Raw genomic sequence first — 15380 nt, forward strand, 5'->3', positions numbered from 1 at the left:
TTAGTGCAAAAGCCGATAATTACCGTCCAAATATGTATCTTCGAATAGCAGAAACCTCATTGCTCAAGGCCTTCAGGCCGCGTAGCCAACATGCCAATCGCTTACGCTCCGTAGCGATCGAAACGCAACTGTCACTTTCGCACTACGGCAAGTTAATATGGAAGAGTCGTAAAGAGGCACAAAGCATTTCGTTGTCGTAGCGATAACGATTGTCACCTTGGCTAGGCCGGGCCGGCAGTTTTTGCAGAGTGCAAACACGAACCTTGAACGCATGTGCGGTAATCGGGCAAGAGCCGGTTATTAATGCCGTATCGACCGCCCACGGCACGCGACCGTCTTCCCCATTGCCGGTTTATTTACGTACCGAACCAGTTTTAGAATTTGAAATAAAGGAAAAATTTAAACATAAAAAGCCTCAGGCGAGACTTAAAAGTCGTTCGTGACTAAGTACATTTTATATCATCTTATTTTTCAGAATTCAGAATTTTTATGTTACTTCTACTCAGAATCACGAGCTCCTTCGATCCTGATAGTAGAAAAAAGCTTCCTAAGATTTTTATTCCCATTCCGTTACCGTCATACAAAGTGCATTAAAAATGGTAATGGTCGACTTAAATAACAATTATCTGAACATTTACACACTTAACATTATGATTTTCTTCGAATGGTTAAGGCTGCCCAGTACCTGCTTTATTCTTCTTTACATACATTCATACTTAATGTTGCAAAAGTCTTATTACAGTCAACGGTAAAAATATGGATGTAGACAACTTACTCAAAAATATGTCCCATAGTTCTTAATTCCCTGACATAAGAGTTATGGGACATATTTTTGAAATGATTTGTACACCCATATTTTTACCGTTGACTGTACAAAGTTAACCAATTTTTTTTCCGACGCGTCGCAACGCTACGGGCGATCGCTTAGCGACCCACTCACGGCTGTATAAAAAAAACCGGGCAAGTGCGAGTCGGACTCGCACACGAAGGATTCCGTACCATTATCTATAAAAACGGTCACCCATCCAAGTACTGACCCCGCCCAACGTTGCTTAACTTCGGTCAAAAATCACTTTTGTTGTATGGGAGCCCCACTTAAATCTTTATTTCATTCTGTATTTGTTGTTATAGCGGCAACAAAAATACATCATCTGTTAAAATTTCAGCTGTCTAGTTATCACAGATCACGAGATACAGCCTGGTGACAGACGGACGGACGGACGGACGGACGGCGGAATCTTAGTAATAGGGTCCCGTTTTACCCTTTGGGCACGGAACCCTAAAAATCAGCCCCTTATTCCTGAGCCAATCAACTAGATAAGAGAAAGTGACAGAAAGTGACTTGTTTGACTACAATATGCTTATGACAAGTTCCAAAGTTGAAATTTATTGAGTAAGGACTAATATTTAATTTTACCAAATCTGATAAGAGCTGCTAGCTGAGGAGGCGAAAGTTGCTATATCTGTATAACTTATACCGCAACTGCCATGCAAATTAGAAACATTATACAAATAAAAGTACTTCTTCAAACTGTTCATAACTCTTGAAACCCCAGCGTGCGCTCGGCATGCCCCAGATGAATGTCGACATTAACTATACTTGTTATTACACACAAAAACAAACTTTTTTAATATCAACCAACTTTATTGGTTGGCGGAATCTGTCCAGCAGTATCTAGTGGAAATTTTGTCGGGACGCGATGAAATTGTAGGAGCTATTGCCTTTTGATTTATTACTTCTCCATCGCCGCTGCAAGGGCTTACTTCATCTATTTTGTGTAAAGGATTTAGTCTAACTATACCACTAGCGCACCTGCCTCTCCGTTTTTCTTCAGCGTTGTAAACAACACCCATTTCATCTTCAGAATCCTCATTCTCCTCTGCCATATCCTCGCCTATTTCTTCAAGAGCGGACACTTTACATCTTTCTTTACGTATTTTAACTTTCTCTTCAGCACCATCTAATCTTTTCTCAATGCATGCTAGTTTATCTAAAATATTATCTAACTTCTGACTGTGATATTGCACATATCTATGCACAGTTTTAGATTCTTCTTCCTTGGAATGCATTATTTCTGCTACGGATTCTCTAATCGCTTCTATGACTGGCTTACGGATTGATTCATAGAAAAGGTCTTTAGCCGTGTCATCCATGAGATGAATTTTTATCTTGGCTTCACCGGATGTTTGCAATAGTTCAGTAGCTAAAGCCTCCAAAGACTCTGATGCGGCGACGTTAGATCTATTCAATCTTTTATCATTATGACGCGCTTTTCTTACTTTTCTTTCAGTTAATTCAGAAACAGAACTGTTAAGAGATTGGCTGATGACTATATTTTCTACAGACGATCTGCTAAAAGATTCATGACTGAAACTCTCCGTCTGACTTTTAAAATTTTCTTTGCGAAACGTTTCTATAACTTTCTTTTCTTGTTGCTTTCTGTACGTCCTAGAATCTTGGGTGACAGGATAATCTCCTGGCTTATTATTCCTGAGCCGTGATTTTCTTGAGGTCTTTATAGTATAGTAAACAGGAGACCTATCGTTGGTGCTCGGAGGAATGACTATAGGGACTATATTTTTTGCGAATCTTATAGTTTGTCCTAAAACTTCGTCGTTACATACACTGGTTTCATCAATATGCTTATCAGTTTTGTTTGCTTTATTTTGTTTAGATGTTTTATGTCTTGTTTTCTTCATGCGATCTATAATTTTTAGATCAGTTTTGTCAGTGTGTTGACTAATACGAGGAACCGTTTCCTTAGAGATGTTGAAGAATTTCTTATGAATGTAAGACACTGAGTTACAAGACCGTTTGCTAGGATAGTAATTTTCTAAATTTATACCGTTAATCTCCTTTGCTGGAAAATCTGTGAAATAAATAAAGTGTGAAGTATTTTAAATAAAACCTTAGAAAAAAGAAAACCTCCATAACCTCCTGTTTGTAAGTCGGTTAAAAATACGATGAATTTGTAGTTCTTAAAGTATCATTCCTTTCAGTGTAATATCGTAAAATAGGTGAAGTATAGAAATCATTACAATTTAATATCTGGGAGACCGAGCTTTGCTCGGAAAACATATAAATAATAAAAAATGCGCGTTTTCCCAGAGATAAAACCTAGATGAATCGATTTTTCGCCCCCGAAAACCCCCATATAACAAGAATTGCGCATTTAAAGGTATAAGATTCTATGGCGAGCCTTAACATTTAATTACCTGGTGCCATGTATAAAGTTACTTTCAGTTTATTTGTATAACAACGCAACACTGAAAATTATTACTAAATCAAGTACAACTAATAAAATAATATAAGTAGTTTTATAAATCTTCAATTAGTGTTTATTTCCAATTGACATCGACAGTCGTCGTGGCAACAAGACTGAGAGCCAAAGTGTGATTTGAGGTAAGGTATCATATTAAAAAAGTTTGTATAAGTATAGGTATATAGGTTCGTACGTTCGTACCTATAGCTGGTCAAGCAGATCTTGTCAGTAAAAAAAGGCGCGAAATTCAAATTTTCTATGGAACGATATCCCTTCGCGCCTACATTTTTCAAATTTGCCGCCTTTTTCTACTGACAAGATCTGCTTGACCAGCTATATATCCTATACTGTTAAAATCATTTATGTATTTACAAACAATATGTTTTTATTATATACGAGTACATTTAAACACAATTATACAACAAACTTAATACAAGTAAAGTACCTTATAAAATAAATTAACTAAAACGGATGTTGGTGTGGGATGCTACCTGCGTAGACACACTGGCACCGTCCCACCTCCAACGGACTACTGTAAAAGCGGGCGGAGCGGCGGAAAGCGCCGAAATTCTAAAACGTAACAAATATAAGAGCCTCGGTAGAGAGTACCATTTTGTACCATTTGGTGTTGAAACTCTAGGTCCATGGGGTCCCAGCGCGCATAAGTTGTTCGCAGAAATCGCGAAGCGTCTGGTTGACGTAACTGGTGACCGAAGAGCTGGCGGCTACCTCGCACAACGTATCAGCATTGCGATACAGCGAGGAAATGCAGCCAGCATCCTTGGTACAATGCCTCAAGGGCCTATTTTAGATTTAAGCTAGTTATTAATTTCGTTTAGTAGTACCACTGTATATATATTGTATGTAAATAAATAGATTACTAAAAACTAAAACTAAACCTAACAAAAAAATAAAAATCCCTAAAACCTACCTTCTAAGCCTAGGCCCCTCGGCAAGGTGCCCATCGCGCAGGCAGCATTCCCGCGCTGTATAGCGATGGCAATCCTTTGCGCGAGAAAGCTGCCCGCGCGAGAGTCCCCTGTTGCCTCCCTTAACCGCTTACCAAGCTCCTTAAGGAGCCCACGCGCTCCTCTACCCCACAAACAAGATATGTACAGTGGTATTACTAAATGAAATTAATAATTAGCTTAAATCTAAAATAGGCCCTTGAGGCATTGTACCAAGGAAGCTGGCGGCATTTCCTCGCTGTATCGCAATGCTGAGACGTTGTGCGAGGTAGCCGCCAGGTTCGGTCACCTAACGTCAACCAGACGCTTCGTGATTTCTGCGAACAACATATGCGCGCTGGGACCCCATGGACCTAGAGTTTCAACTCCTATACTTATACAAACGTTATACTAGCCAAGATGAAAACGCCAATCGAAACTTAATAACTATACTTATTGAGTAGCTTGTCTGAAGAAAAGTCGGCTTTATAAAGCGTTTTTATAGAAAAGAAATTGTAGTAGGTACTAGGTAAAAATCAGAAATGCGCTGGCCGTTTTATAAGTAAAATATATTTGTCCCTAAAATACACAATACCTATAGGTACACTCATTGTTCAGACATTGCACAATGCACAGGCGTGTAGCTCACAAATCAGTGTAAGTGGGTATCCTATTCTGTAGCCTTTTATTTACAATACATATATACATATTACACTTCGAGCAACACGGAAGGGAGGCGGCATTCGCACTATTTCCCCTCTGCCGAGGTACAAGATTAGCGCGTCAATCTAATCTAGCGCGGGTAATAAAACTAGTTGCACTTGGATTTTTCACTAGACCGAGTCCAGATGCGCGCGTGAACACTGCTGCACAAAAATGCCTGTTTGCTCGGGTTTTTGTTATAAAAAGAGGTCGGGGACATCAAATTTACATAAAGAAAGTGTTACATTTCACATGTAATATTTTTTTTACATATCATACGTTTAATTACATTCAAACACAATTATTATATTTTAGTCTCATGTAATTGTTGGATTTATCGATTTTGCTCGCTCAGTACAAATTGCGGATCGGTCGAGCGACAAATCCGACTTCTCATCTCTCAGAATACAATAACATACTTCAACGAAAATGTGTTAGTGTGCGTGTTGTGACACTTGTCACTCGTCCGTACACAAAAAGAGATCGAGGTTTGCAAGATTTGTCTTTGACGTGTGTCATTTTCTATGTATTTGTGTCGTCATTACAGATTGAATTTTGTATGCAAGTGTGTGAGAAGTGCGAGTGTGTGCACCTTTCCCCCCGCGAAAAATGGCAGAAAGATTTGTACGGTGAGATATCGCTTGGGCCCCTCCCTTCCGATGTGTCGGAAGCCGGTGTTGCTCGAAGATATTACATCATAAAAGAAAACTACTATCTGTCTTTCAATAATAAATAAGAGACACTTTGAGCTCCGAGCCAAGCAAGATTTTATTCATGAAACCGCATTTTGTAAAACTTTAGTTCTCTGCAGTATAGCATCTTTACAAAAATACAATTCAACTAAAAACAACCTTCCTCCTACGTTTTTAAAGTTGAATCTAGCTTGCGCCCACAATTCTTTACAGCAAATAGAAATGCACGTACAGCATTTAAAATTACATTTGCTAGTTTCAAATTGCATCTTACACCGTTAATGTTAAAGTTGAAATTTGATTGCATTCTGTCCGGTTTCAGATGTGATGGCTCTCAAGGACGAAATTTGCGTGTACCTTACATTATTAAAGTGCTCAGTTGTTTTGAATTGAACTTTCCGCTGTAGACTCAAGGTTGGAATTCGCGTGTGCTGTTGATGGTGCCGTTTGAGTTTTAACCTTGTGGTTTTGGTGTTAAGGTTGAAGTTTGTGGGGGTAGAGATAAGGGGCCTTGCTGATAGCTGACTAACGGAAGAATCTCTGGGTTGGAGCACTTCCTGGCCGAAACTCGGTGAATATGATAACGGCCTTTTTCTTTCAAAAATCTGTTTTGTGGAGTCACAGTTTATAAAACAATACAGTCATTCGACGAAGTCGTCTAGACAGGGCAATCGTGCGGGGTGCGAGGTGCGAGGGGTGGGTCGCGCACACCCGAGCTGCATACATTGCTATTGTTAGTAGCTCGGTACTATACTTACAGCTAGCGTGTCTTATTTGAAATGTGCAGTTTTTTGGACAGTTGTGTAAAAGTCTGTGACAACACTACTGTGTAGTGTGTTCTAGTGCCGTGTCGGCATTTACGCAAACATCAAAGGCGTCGGTCCACTGTTACTTTTTATGCTGTGGTAGAGTTATCAGCTAAGTTGACTTGTGTTTTGTACAAATATGTTAAGAGACAAATTTTCAAAGACGTTAGAAATTGATGCTAATATAATTGCAAACAGTCTATTCCTGATGCCTTTTAGTGAACAAGAAATCTTAAATATTATGACAGCATTGAACAATACTAATGCTGAGGGCTATGATAATATCGCAACAAATATAATCAAACAATGTAAATACGAATTAGTACACATTTTGACATACTTAATAAACTTGTCTCTAGAAACTGGGAAATTTCCAGATAAATTAAAATTTTCAATTGTGAAGCCAGTTTATAAAAAAGGAGACAAAACTAACATTGAAAATTATCGACCTATTGCTTTAGTACCAATACTCTCAAAAATCTTTGAGAAAGCAATGCACTTACGACTGAATGATTATTTCCTTAAATTCAACATAATCGCAAACGAACAAAATGGATTCCAGCGAAATAAATCAACCACGTTAGCAACGTTTAATCTCATACACGAGATTGGGTCAAAGTGTGATGATAGGAATTTTACAACTGCTGTTTTCTTTGACATGTCAAAGGCCTTTGACTTCGTAGTGCATGATAAACTGCTAAGTAAGCTTGAATCCTATGGTGTCAGAGGACTAGCGTTACAGTGGATTGATTCATATCTGAAGAATAGATCACAGTGTGTGGAAGTAAAAAGTATTAGTAGCAAGAATGAAAGCATATGTCATAGATCTATGTTTAGAAACAATAAATTTGGGGTACCACAAGGAAGTATCCTTGGACCACTTCTTTTCTTAGTATACATCAATGATCTTGTAGATAAAATTAATTACAAATGCGTCTTATTCGCTGATGACATATCCATTGTAGTTACAAATGATTTTTCGATGGGCATCAACCACCACGAGTCACAGGTGAATGAGACGGTAAATATTGTAGTTGAGTGGCTTGAACGTAACAACTTAAAGACTAACTTAGATAAAACCAATTTCATTAATTTTAATAATACTAATCAGCATTTAGACATACTTTATAATGGACATAAATTAAAAGAAAATGACATTACAACATTTTTAGGATTAATTGTTGACAGTAATTTAAATTGGAATGACCAGATAAATAATGTGTGTAATAAAATAAATAGATTTGTATATGTCCTTTGTAGATTAAGAAAAACTACAGATCACAAAACAGTTATGGCCGCCTACTATGGATATGTTGAATCTGTATTAAGATATGGCTTGATTCTTTGGGGCAATAGTGGTGACATCCAGAGAGCTTTTGTTGCCCAAAAAAGATGTATTCGTGCTATGTGTGGAGTTAGCCCGTTGGAAACTTGTAAACCTTTATTCTTTAAATTGGGTATACTACCTCTTGCATGTTTATATATTGAAGAAGTGTCTAAATTTGTAAGAAAGCACAGAACACTTTTTAAAATTGCTAGTGATTTATATCCACGGAACACAAGAAACGGTAGCCGACTTGTGGTGGACAAACAACAAAAAACAAGCCGATTTAGGAAGAATTGTACGGTGATGTGTGTAAACATTTACAATAAAATACCACAACAGCTCAAAGAAGTGCCCGATGGCCAATTTAATAAAAAAATGCGTGAGTGGCTTTTAGAACGCAGATTTTATAAATTAAATGATTTCTTGCAAAATTAATGTAAACTATAATTATTTGAATGTAATGTTAGAAAAATATTATTTGGGTAAATAATGTTATTTAATATTTAGTAAAGTTTCAATTGAAATTGTACATATGTAAATAATTGTGAATATTTTGCATGCTATAGATTATGGCTAATTAAGGAATGTGCATAAAAATATTGTAATAACACCTGTAAACCAACCCTTATTATAGCAAAATAAATTGATTGATTGATTGATTGATTGTGTTAAGTTTAGTCAATGAGAGTAGTTCATTATCATAGCTATTAATTGCTATTACAAGCTTTTATTTAGTTTCACCTGACCGTTGTCTGTCTGTAATCAAATCTTGCAAGTTAAATTTGATCCACTTCCCGGTTTCCGATTGAGCTGAAATTTTGCATGCATGTATAAATCATATGACAATGCAATATTATGGTACCATCGAGCTGATCTGATGATGGAGACAGGTGGCCATAGGAACTCTGTGATGAAACAGCGCAACCTAATTCTGTTAGGGGTTTTTAGAATTGTCTCGATGAGTATTAGTTGTCTGTCGTAAGAAAAGTACAGTCAGCGATAAAAGCTTGTACCAAAATGGAATTTTTTGCCAAAAACTTATTTAATATTGATCCAGACATTTTAATTTACGTTCTTTATACATAGAGTCAGACCAAGAAAAGTCTGCAGTGGATTTGATAGCCCACGCAGTGCTAGTATTATTTTAAACGTCAAACTTCTATGAAATTATGACGTACCTATAAATAACACTGGCACTCCGTGGGCTATCAAAATCGCTGCAGAATTTTCGTGACTTTACTATACCTATAATTGTATGATCTATGAAAACCTATGTTTAGAGTCTGTGCGGAGAGAGTATCTTAATATTTAAATAATTAAATAGGTAATTAGTACCTAGAATACCTTAGTATCTACTCTGCAACTAACAACTAGCATCAAGCGGACCTGGGGGCCTAGCCTAGATAACATCCCTTTCTAGAAAACGCCAATCAAAACTTAACTATAAAGCTTATCTGTAGCAAAGTCGGCTTTTTGAAGCGTTTTAAAAAAAAAACGTCCGACACTTATTAAATAAACAAACTACTAGTAACCCACAAAGTAATCTATAAAGCCAATCGCAGTAAATGTTGTAGCGCATTAGCCCCGTTGTCGCTCAAAAGAATAAATTAACTTTGGACGGTAATTAATCACGTCCATTTTGATTTGTACGCAAGCCCGGGCCAGTCCAGTAATATGGAGTCAAAGTAACGTGACCTAGAGATAATTAGGTACTTATTATTAAATTGCACAACGGGACTTAATCGCGTATTTAAGTTTTAAGATTTACATCTGACGTTTCGAGGACGGCGTTGTCCCCGTGGTCTCGGAGAAGACTGGCTCAAGTTGACATCAACATCTAGCCGCGCGAGTTTTTCGAACTAACCCTTGGTCTTGTTTGCTGGCTGGTCTTTTGTTGTTGTGTACTTGGTCTTGGTGTTGTTTGTTGTAATTACCTGTGTCACAAATAAGGCTCATTTAGGGCCTCCCCTCTATAGGGGAGGCGCATCTATATGCGGAATCGGCAAAAGCGCTGTTTAAAATCCCATACAAAAATAGACGCAAACGTGAACGCTCGTCACGCAAAATGAATATTACTCTAGGGATACTGAAGCATAATCAAAACAAGTCTAATATCGTTTGCGTAGAAGCAAATTGGCATAACTCCGGTAATGGAAACCACATAATGCGATGAAATGTAAATTATCCGACCCAAAGTTAAACTGCATTTGGCTACAGATCGGCTTGGAGTCCCGCAAGGAGTTCACTTGGTCCTAAAGTTTACTTCTGAATATTCGATGGTTAATAGCTTGCTATAGATCAGTCTACTTATTCATGAATAGCCGTTATAAAGTTTGTGGTTTGAAACTTATAAGTAAGGATTGACTAAACTTGCGGACGTGGGTGTGTTTATATATATTATGATACTAACTAGGGTGGTTCACGTTTGTATGGGAAAAATTCAAACTCTAGCTAGAAGAAGCGGCACCCTCTCATTTTGTTACACTTGTTATGTTGACTAAATATGCCAAGTTTTGCAATCGTATCTCAACTACAAGGGGGTGCTCAAACACATTGAAAGTTGTATGAAATCCAAAAAAATCAAGTTATTATTTTTTTTATTTTTATGTAAGTAGTAGTTTTCACATTATTTGAAAGTGTGATTTAAAAGTTATTATGTAAAAAACCATTTTCATTTCTATTTTTTATGATTTTTTAGGTGAAATTCTATAAATCTTACTTTTGAAAAATTATAAAAAATAGAATTAAAAATGTTCTTCTACTTAAAAACTTATAAATCACATGTGCAAATAATGTCAAAACAGATACTTAAATAAAATTCTGAATAATAAATACTTGTTTTTTTTTGGTTTTCATACAACATACAAAAATTTCAAAGTGGTTGAGCACCCCCTTGTAGTTGAGATAAAATTACGAAACTTGGTGTATTTTATCAGCATAATAAGTGTAACAAAATAAGGGGGTGCCCCGTCGGAAAATAAAAAAAAATGTTTTTTGAACCACCCTAATACTAACCTAACCTTTGCTCGAAGGCAAAAATGGAAATGGGTGGGGCACGTAGCACGCCTGCAAGACGACAGGTGGACCAGAAGAGTAACTTCTTAGAAGGGTCCAATAGGAAAGCGTCGTAAGGCACGACCTCATACGAGATGGGAAGATGACGTCGTCAGAACCGCTGGACCTTCGTGGCTACAGGTGGCCCAAGACAGAGAGAGATGGAACCGTTTGGAGGAGGCCTATACCCAAACAGGGGTTCTTGCAACAGAACCATAGAAAAAAAAAAATTACTTATGTACATACACAAATACTTAGAATTAGCACTACTTTTTAACCTCGGAGTAAATATCTATGGAGTAGAGACGCGCACTAATTTCTATCTGAAAAATTCTGTCGTTTTTGGCGCGGGGGACGAGGTAACGCACACAAATAATGTTAACACTAATGCATTTTTAGCATGCGTCGCTACACACGCACACGACAAAATTATCAAACACTAGCAAAAACTATATTCACACAAGTACAAGAACAAACACAGACAACCCTGTCCGTGAAAGAGATGACGTCAGTTCTAAGTAAACCTAGATAGTGCGAGGGACGCGCCGATAATATTGTCGATAAAATTGACAATGAATTTTAATTTCTGATTTTATCAATTATAATAATAATACAATATTAAGGCGTAGGGATGTGACGACCCCATCGCCCGCTGGTTTTACCAGTGCAATCAGTCAACGCAGGGCAGCTTGTGGCGAGCTGTTGGGGATTAGCGACCTCACGTACCCGAGTGCTCCTGGAGAGTTCTGTTACCCGCAAGGAGGGTGGGTGGGACAGGATTCTCTGCCTCTGGCTTGCCTTAGCCGGCCGGCCAGACTGGATATCATTCGATACCTCTCTATTAATAGAGAGGTATGGGAGGCCGTGCCCGCCTTTCGGCTGCGACGGCTATGGCGGGTCGCTCCCCACCGCGTGGGGAGGTCAGTGGACGTCAATTTGAGGACGTCAGTGCTGCTGGTGTAGGCCAGCTTTTTCGCCACCGATCGTTTATCCAACCCCGCGACCCCTAGCCCGGTGATACCGTTTGAGCGGGGCCGGGCATCGGGGACGCAGGGAAGGCGACCGGCAGCTTAGGCTGGCGTGTGTGGCGTGGTGCATCCGATGAGAGTTGGGACTTGGCTTGGCTCCGCTACTGGTGTAGCAGAGCTCGGGGCAAGTCCCGGGCCCACCGTTCCGGTGGTCTGGTGGGGTGGTGTGGCGCGATGTTCTTGAGGTGCTCGTGCCCGCTGTTGTCCGCGCGGTCGTACATGGACCGCGCGAGACGCTCGATGAACTCCTCCAGGCCGCGCCACTTCAGTGTCTCGGCGAGGGATGCGTTGCTGACGTAGCGTGGACACTTGACGATGCTCCGCAGTGTGAGGGTCTCCTGACGCCTCATCTTCTCCTTGTTGGACCTGCAACAGAAAGAATGCCAGGCAGGTGAAGCGTATGTTAGTCTAGAGCGTACGTAAGCTTTGTACAGACCGAGTTTGGTCCGTACAGGAAGCTTACTACTAAAGACTGGGCGTAGACACATGCGAGCGACTTTCGCTCGGGTTACTGTGTCTCTGGTGTGGCGATCCATGTTGAGTCTCCTGTCTATGGTCACCCCCAGGTATTTCACTGTGGGCGACCATGTGAGCGGCTGACCTAGAAGGGAAGGAGGATTAGGCAATTTGATGGCTTGCCCTGTGATGAGCGCTTGCGTCTTGCCCACATTGACCGATAGTCTCCATTTGGAGAGCCAGTCAGGGAGGGCGTCAAGCGTCGGCTGGATCTTGGCGACTGCGTGCGGCATCTGGAAAGAGGAAGCAAAGTAAGCGGCGTCATCTGCGAATAGAGCTAGTTGCGCTTGTTGCGCTTGCCCGACGACTGGGATGTCGTCGGTGTAGCGTACATAGCATGCGGGCGACAGGCAGCTCCCCTGGGGGACGCCTGCCTGTATCGGGCGTTCCTGTGACTGTACGCCTTCCACTTGAACGTGGAAGCGCCGGTCTGCCAGGAATGACGCGATGACTCTCACGATGCGGCGGGGGGCTGTGGACAGAGAAAGTTTATATATTAGACCTTCGTGCCAAACTCGATCAAAAGCTTTCTCCATGTCTAGGAGGACCGCGACTGTGTACTCCTTCTTGTTGAGCGACATGCCCATGTGGTGTAGGACACGGGTGAGCTGCAGCGTCGTGGAGTGTTGAGACCTGAAACCAAATTGCTCCGGCCTGGGTGACAGGTGTGGCGAGAGGTGCCGGAGCAGCAACCTCTCGAACACCTTTGATAGGTTGCATAGCAACGTGATGGGCCGGTAGTTCTCCGGCTTTCTTCTGTCCTTTCCCGGCTTGGGAAGGACTATGACCCGCCCGGTCTTCCAGATGGCGGGGAAGTGGCCCGACCGCAGGATCCCGTTGAACAGGCGCGCCACCGCCGCTAAGGTGTTTAGCGGCAGGTGGCGGAGCGCCATGTTCGGGATCTCGTCGGGGCCCGGCGCTTTCCTCGGGTTGCAGTAGCGTCTGATGGACGCCTGGACCTGTGAAGGAGAAAAGTAAAGTGGATCATCGTGTGGCTCGACTGGCACGTTGAGATAATCTCGAACGTGTTGTACGATGTTCGCTGTGTGTTGCGGGTCGGTGACGGGGTTGGGCCTGAATTGCTGCTCAAGGCTGCGAGCGAGTATTTCCGCTCTGTCCTTGGCCGCGTATTTCAGCTCCCCGTCCGTGTCGTCCTGTAGGGGCCGGATCGGCTCGGGCGTCGCGCTGAGTTGTTTGCATAACCTGTGGATAGAGGGAACACTATCAGTTATGCTGTCGATGTGGTTTTCCCAGCTTACAGCTCTGTGTTCGCTGAGTTTGTCCCTCAACAGTCGCTCAAGACGATTGAGCTCAGTCTTGACAGACTGAGCCCTAGTCCTTTGCCACTGTTTCCTGTACCAGCGCTTTTTCTCCAAAAGCGCTTGAAGCGGCCTCGGGAGTGGCGCGCGCCGGTCCGATTGCGGGATCGTGCGGCCGGCCTCGGTGAGGGCCGCCTTGATGTCCTCCGTGATCGTTGTTGCTGCTGCGTCGACCTCTTCTGCGGTCGAGATGGGACCTGTGCGGGGAGTATTTACCATGGCTTCCGAAAAAGCCTTCCAGTCGTAGCGGCGTCCGGGTCCCTTGCTGTATCTCGTCGTCGGCTGGTCTGCGATGGTCAGGAGCACCGGCCTGTGGTCGGAGGTGAGATCGTAAAATACCTGGTGCCGCATAAGCGGCCGGCCAGAGTGGAGTCGTTAGAGCTATAAGCTCCAGGGGTGGAAGTGAAATATGCATAAGACGCGAGTTGGCACAGTGGCTGTTAACAGCCACTGGGTAGAAAGCGGCGCACACCTCTCGACACCCCTGAGCCGCTCACACCGGTGTTGCCCTTGAGCCATCCTAGATGTCGCTTTTTGTGGGGGCCCATCTTGTGAGGGCGAGTCACCGTCTGCCGGAAATAAAATTGCATACCGTTTTATTAGGCAGGCGTCCGGTTTTTTACCCCATAGCTCAGTTCTTAGTCCATCGCTTTCACCCAATAACCTAGTTCATTTTAGATTCCATCAACTCTCAATAGTCCTTACACCCTGGCGGGTGCTGCCTCTGCGTGCGTCCCATGACACGGGCAAGGGCAGCCTCCGCTCGGTGTACCCCTTACATTTCATTAAAGTGTCAAAAGGGCCTCTACGTGTTGGCTTCGGCTCCGCGCACGCCTCCCAAAGGTCCGGAACACCATTGTTCCGTGATGGGAAAGACATACAATATCAAGTCTTTGTACCAGCATTTTACTAACTTTGAATTTTTGTATTGTTTAGATGTTATTTCTAATAGTTTTTCAATTTGTTTAGGGCGAATCTTGCAAGCTGATATAGAATGATTTTTTATTATCAGTTCATTAGTTAATATTTTACATGTTGGTTTACTTCTGAAAGCAATGCAATATACTATCGAGCATGCAGATCTGATGACAGAGATGGAACGCGGCCATAGGATATCATTTAAGGGATATTGAGTAGGGGATAATTAGTATATATATCGGCGGTAGATCGTAAAATCGGGCATATCGAGATATTCCTAGGCATATCATGAAACGCCGCCATTTAATAATCTGCCTTTTGCATTTTTTGCCACGGCTAGTGCTGCATTCTATGTGGCATTTGGAGCAGAATGCGTAGGTACTAAAATCATACGCTACCCAAACACGTACTATAAGTAGGCTGTCAAGCCATTTCAATGGTTATCATTTGCTAAAATTAGGACATCCTACTTATTCGATATGCCTAAATGTTGAGGTTTGAACGGTATGGCTGGTGGTCACTAGTCAGATCATGACATGCCGGCGTTTCACGATCTGCTTAGGAATATCACACCTTGAAGTTAGCACGATATGGCTGGTGGTCACTAGGCAGAGCATCATCTGCCTAGGAATATCACTCCTTGAGGTTTGTACGATATGGCTGGTGTTCGCTAGGCATCATTTTTTTTTAATTTTTTTGAATCATGACCATCTGTAAGTATACTAGTGGCTCTGTGAGCTGTAGACCTCGCGAGCAGAGTTTAAAACTGAATAAATGTATGGTTCCGTTGTTTTGAAGAATTTAGAGA

General features: G+C 41.5%; 2 protein-coding genes across 2 annotated transcripts in view; one reads left to right on the forward strand and one right to left on the reverse strand.

The window, feature by feature from the left end:
- LOC134798459 (sodium/potassium/calcium exchanger Nckx30C) overlaps positions 1-15380 on the forward strand; it is a 104562-nt gene that overhangs the window by 33062 nt on the left and 56120 nt on the right. The window lies entirely within an intron of this gene.
- Positions 1387-3349, reverse strand: LOC134798434 (uncharacterized). Its single transcript, XM_063770872.1, has 2 exons — positions 3217-3349; positions 1387-2870 (listed from the first exon to the last, which is right to left on the reverse strand). Exons 1-2 carry the CDS (start codon positions 3224-3226, stop codon positions 1645-1647), a joined length of 1236 nt encoding a protein of 411 aa, XP_063626942.1. The 5' UTR covers positions 3227-3349; the 3' UTR covers positions 1387-1644.

The sequence above is a fragment of the Cydia splendana genome, chromosome 16 (assembly GCF_910591565.1).
Source record: "Cydia splendana chromosome 16, ilCydSple1.2, whole genome shotgun sequence".
NCBI lineage: Eukaryota > Metazoa > Arthropoda > Insecta > Lepidoptera > Tortricidae > Cydia > Cydia splendana.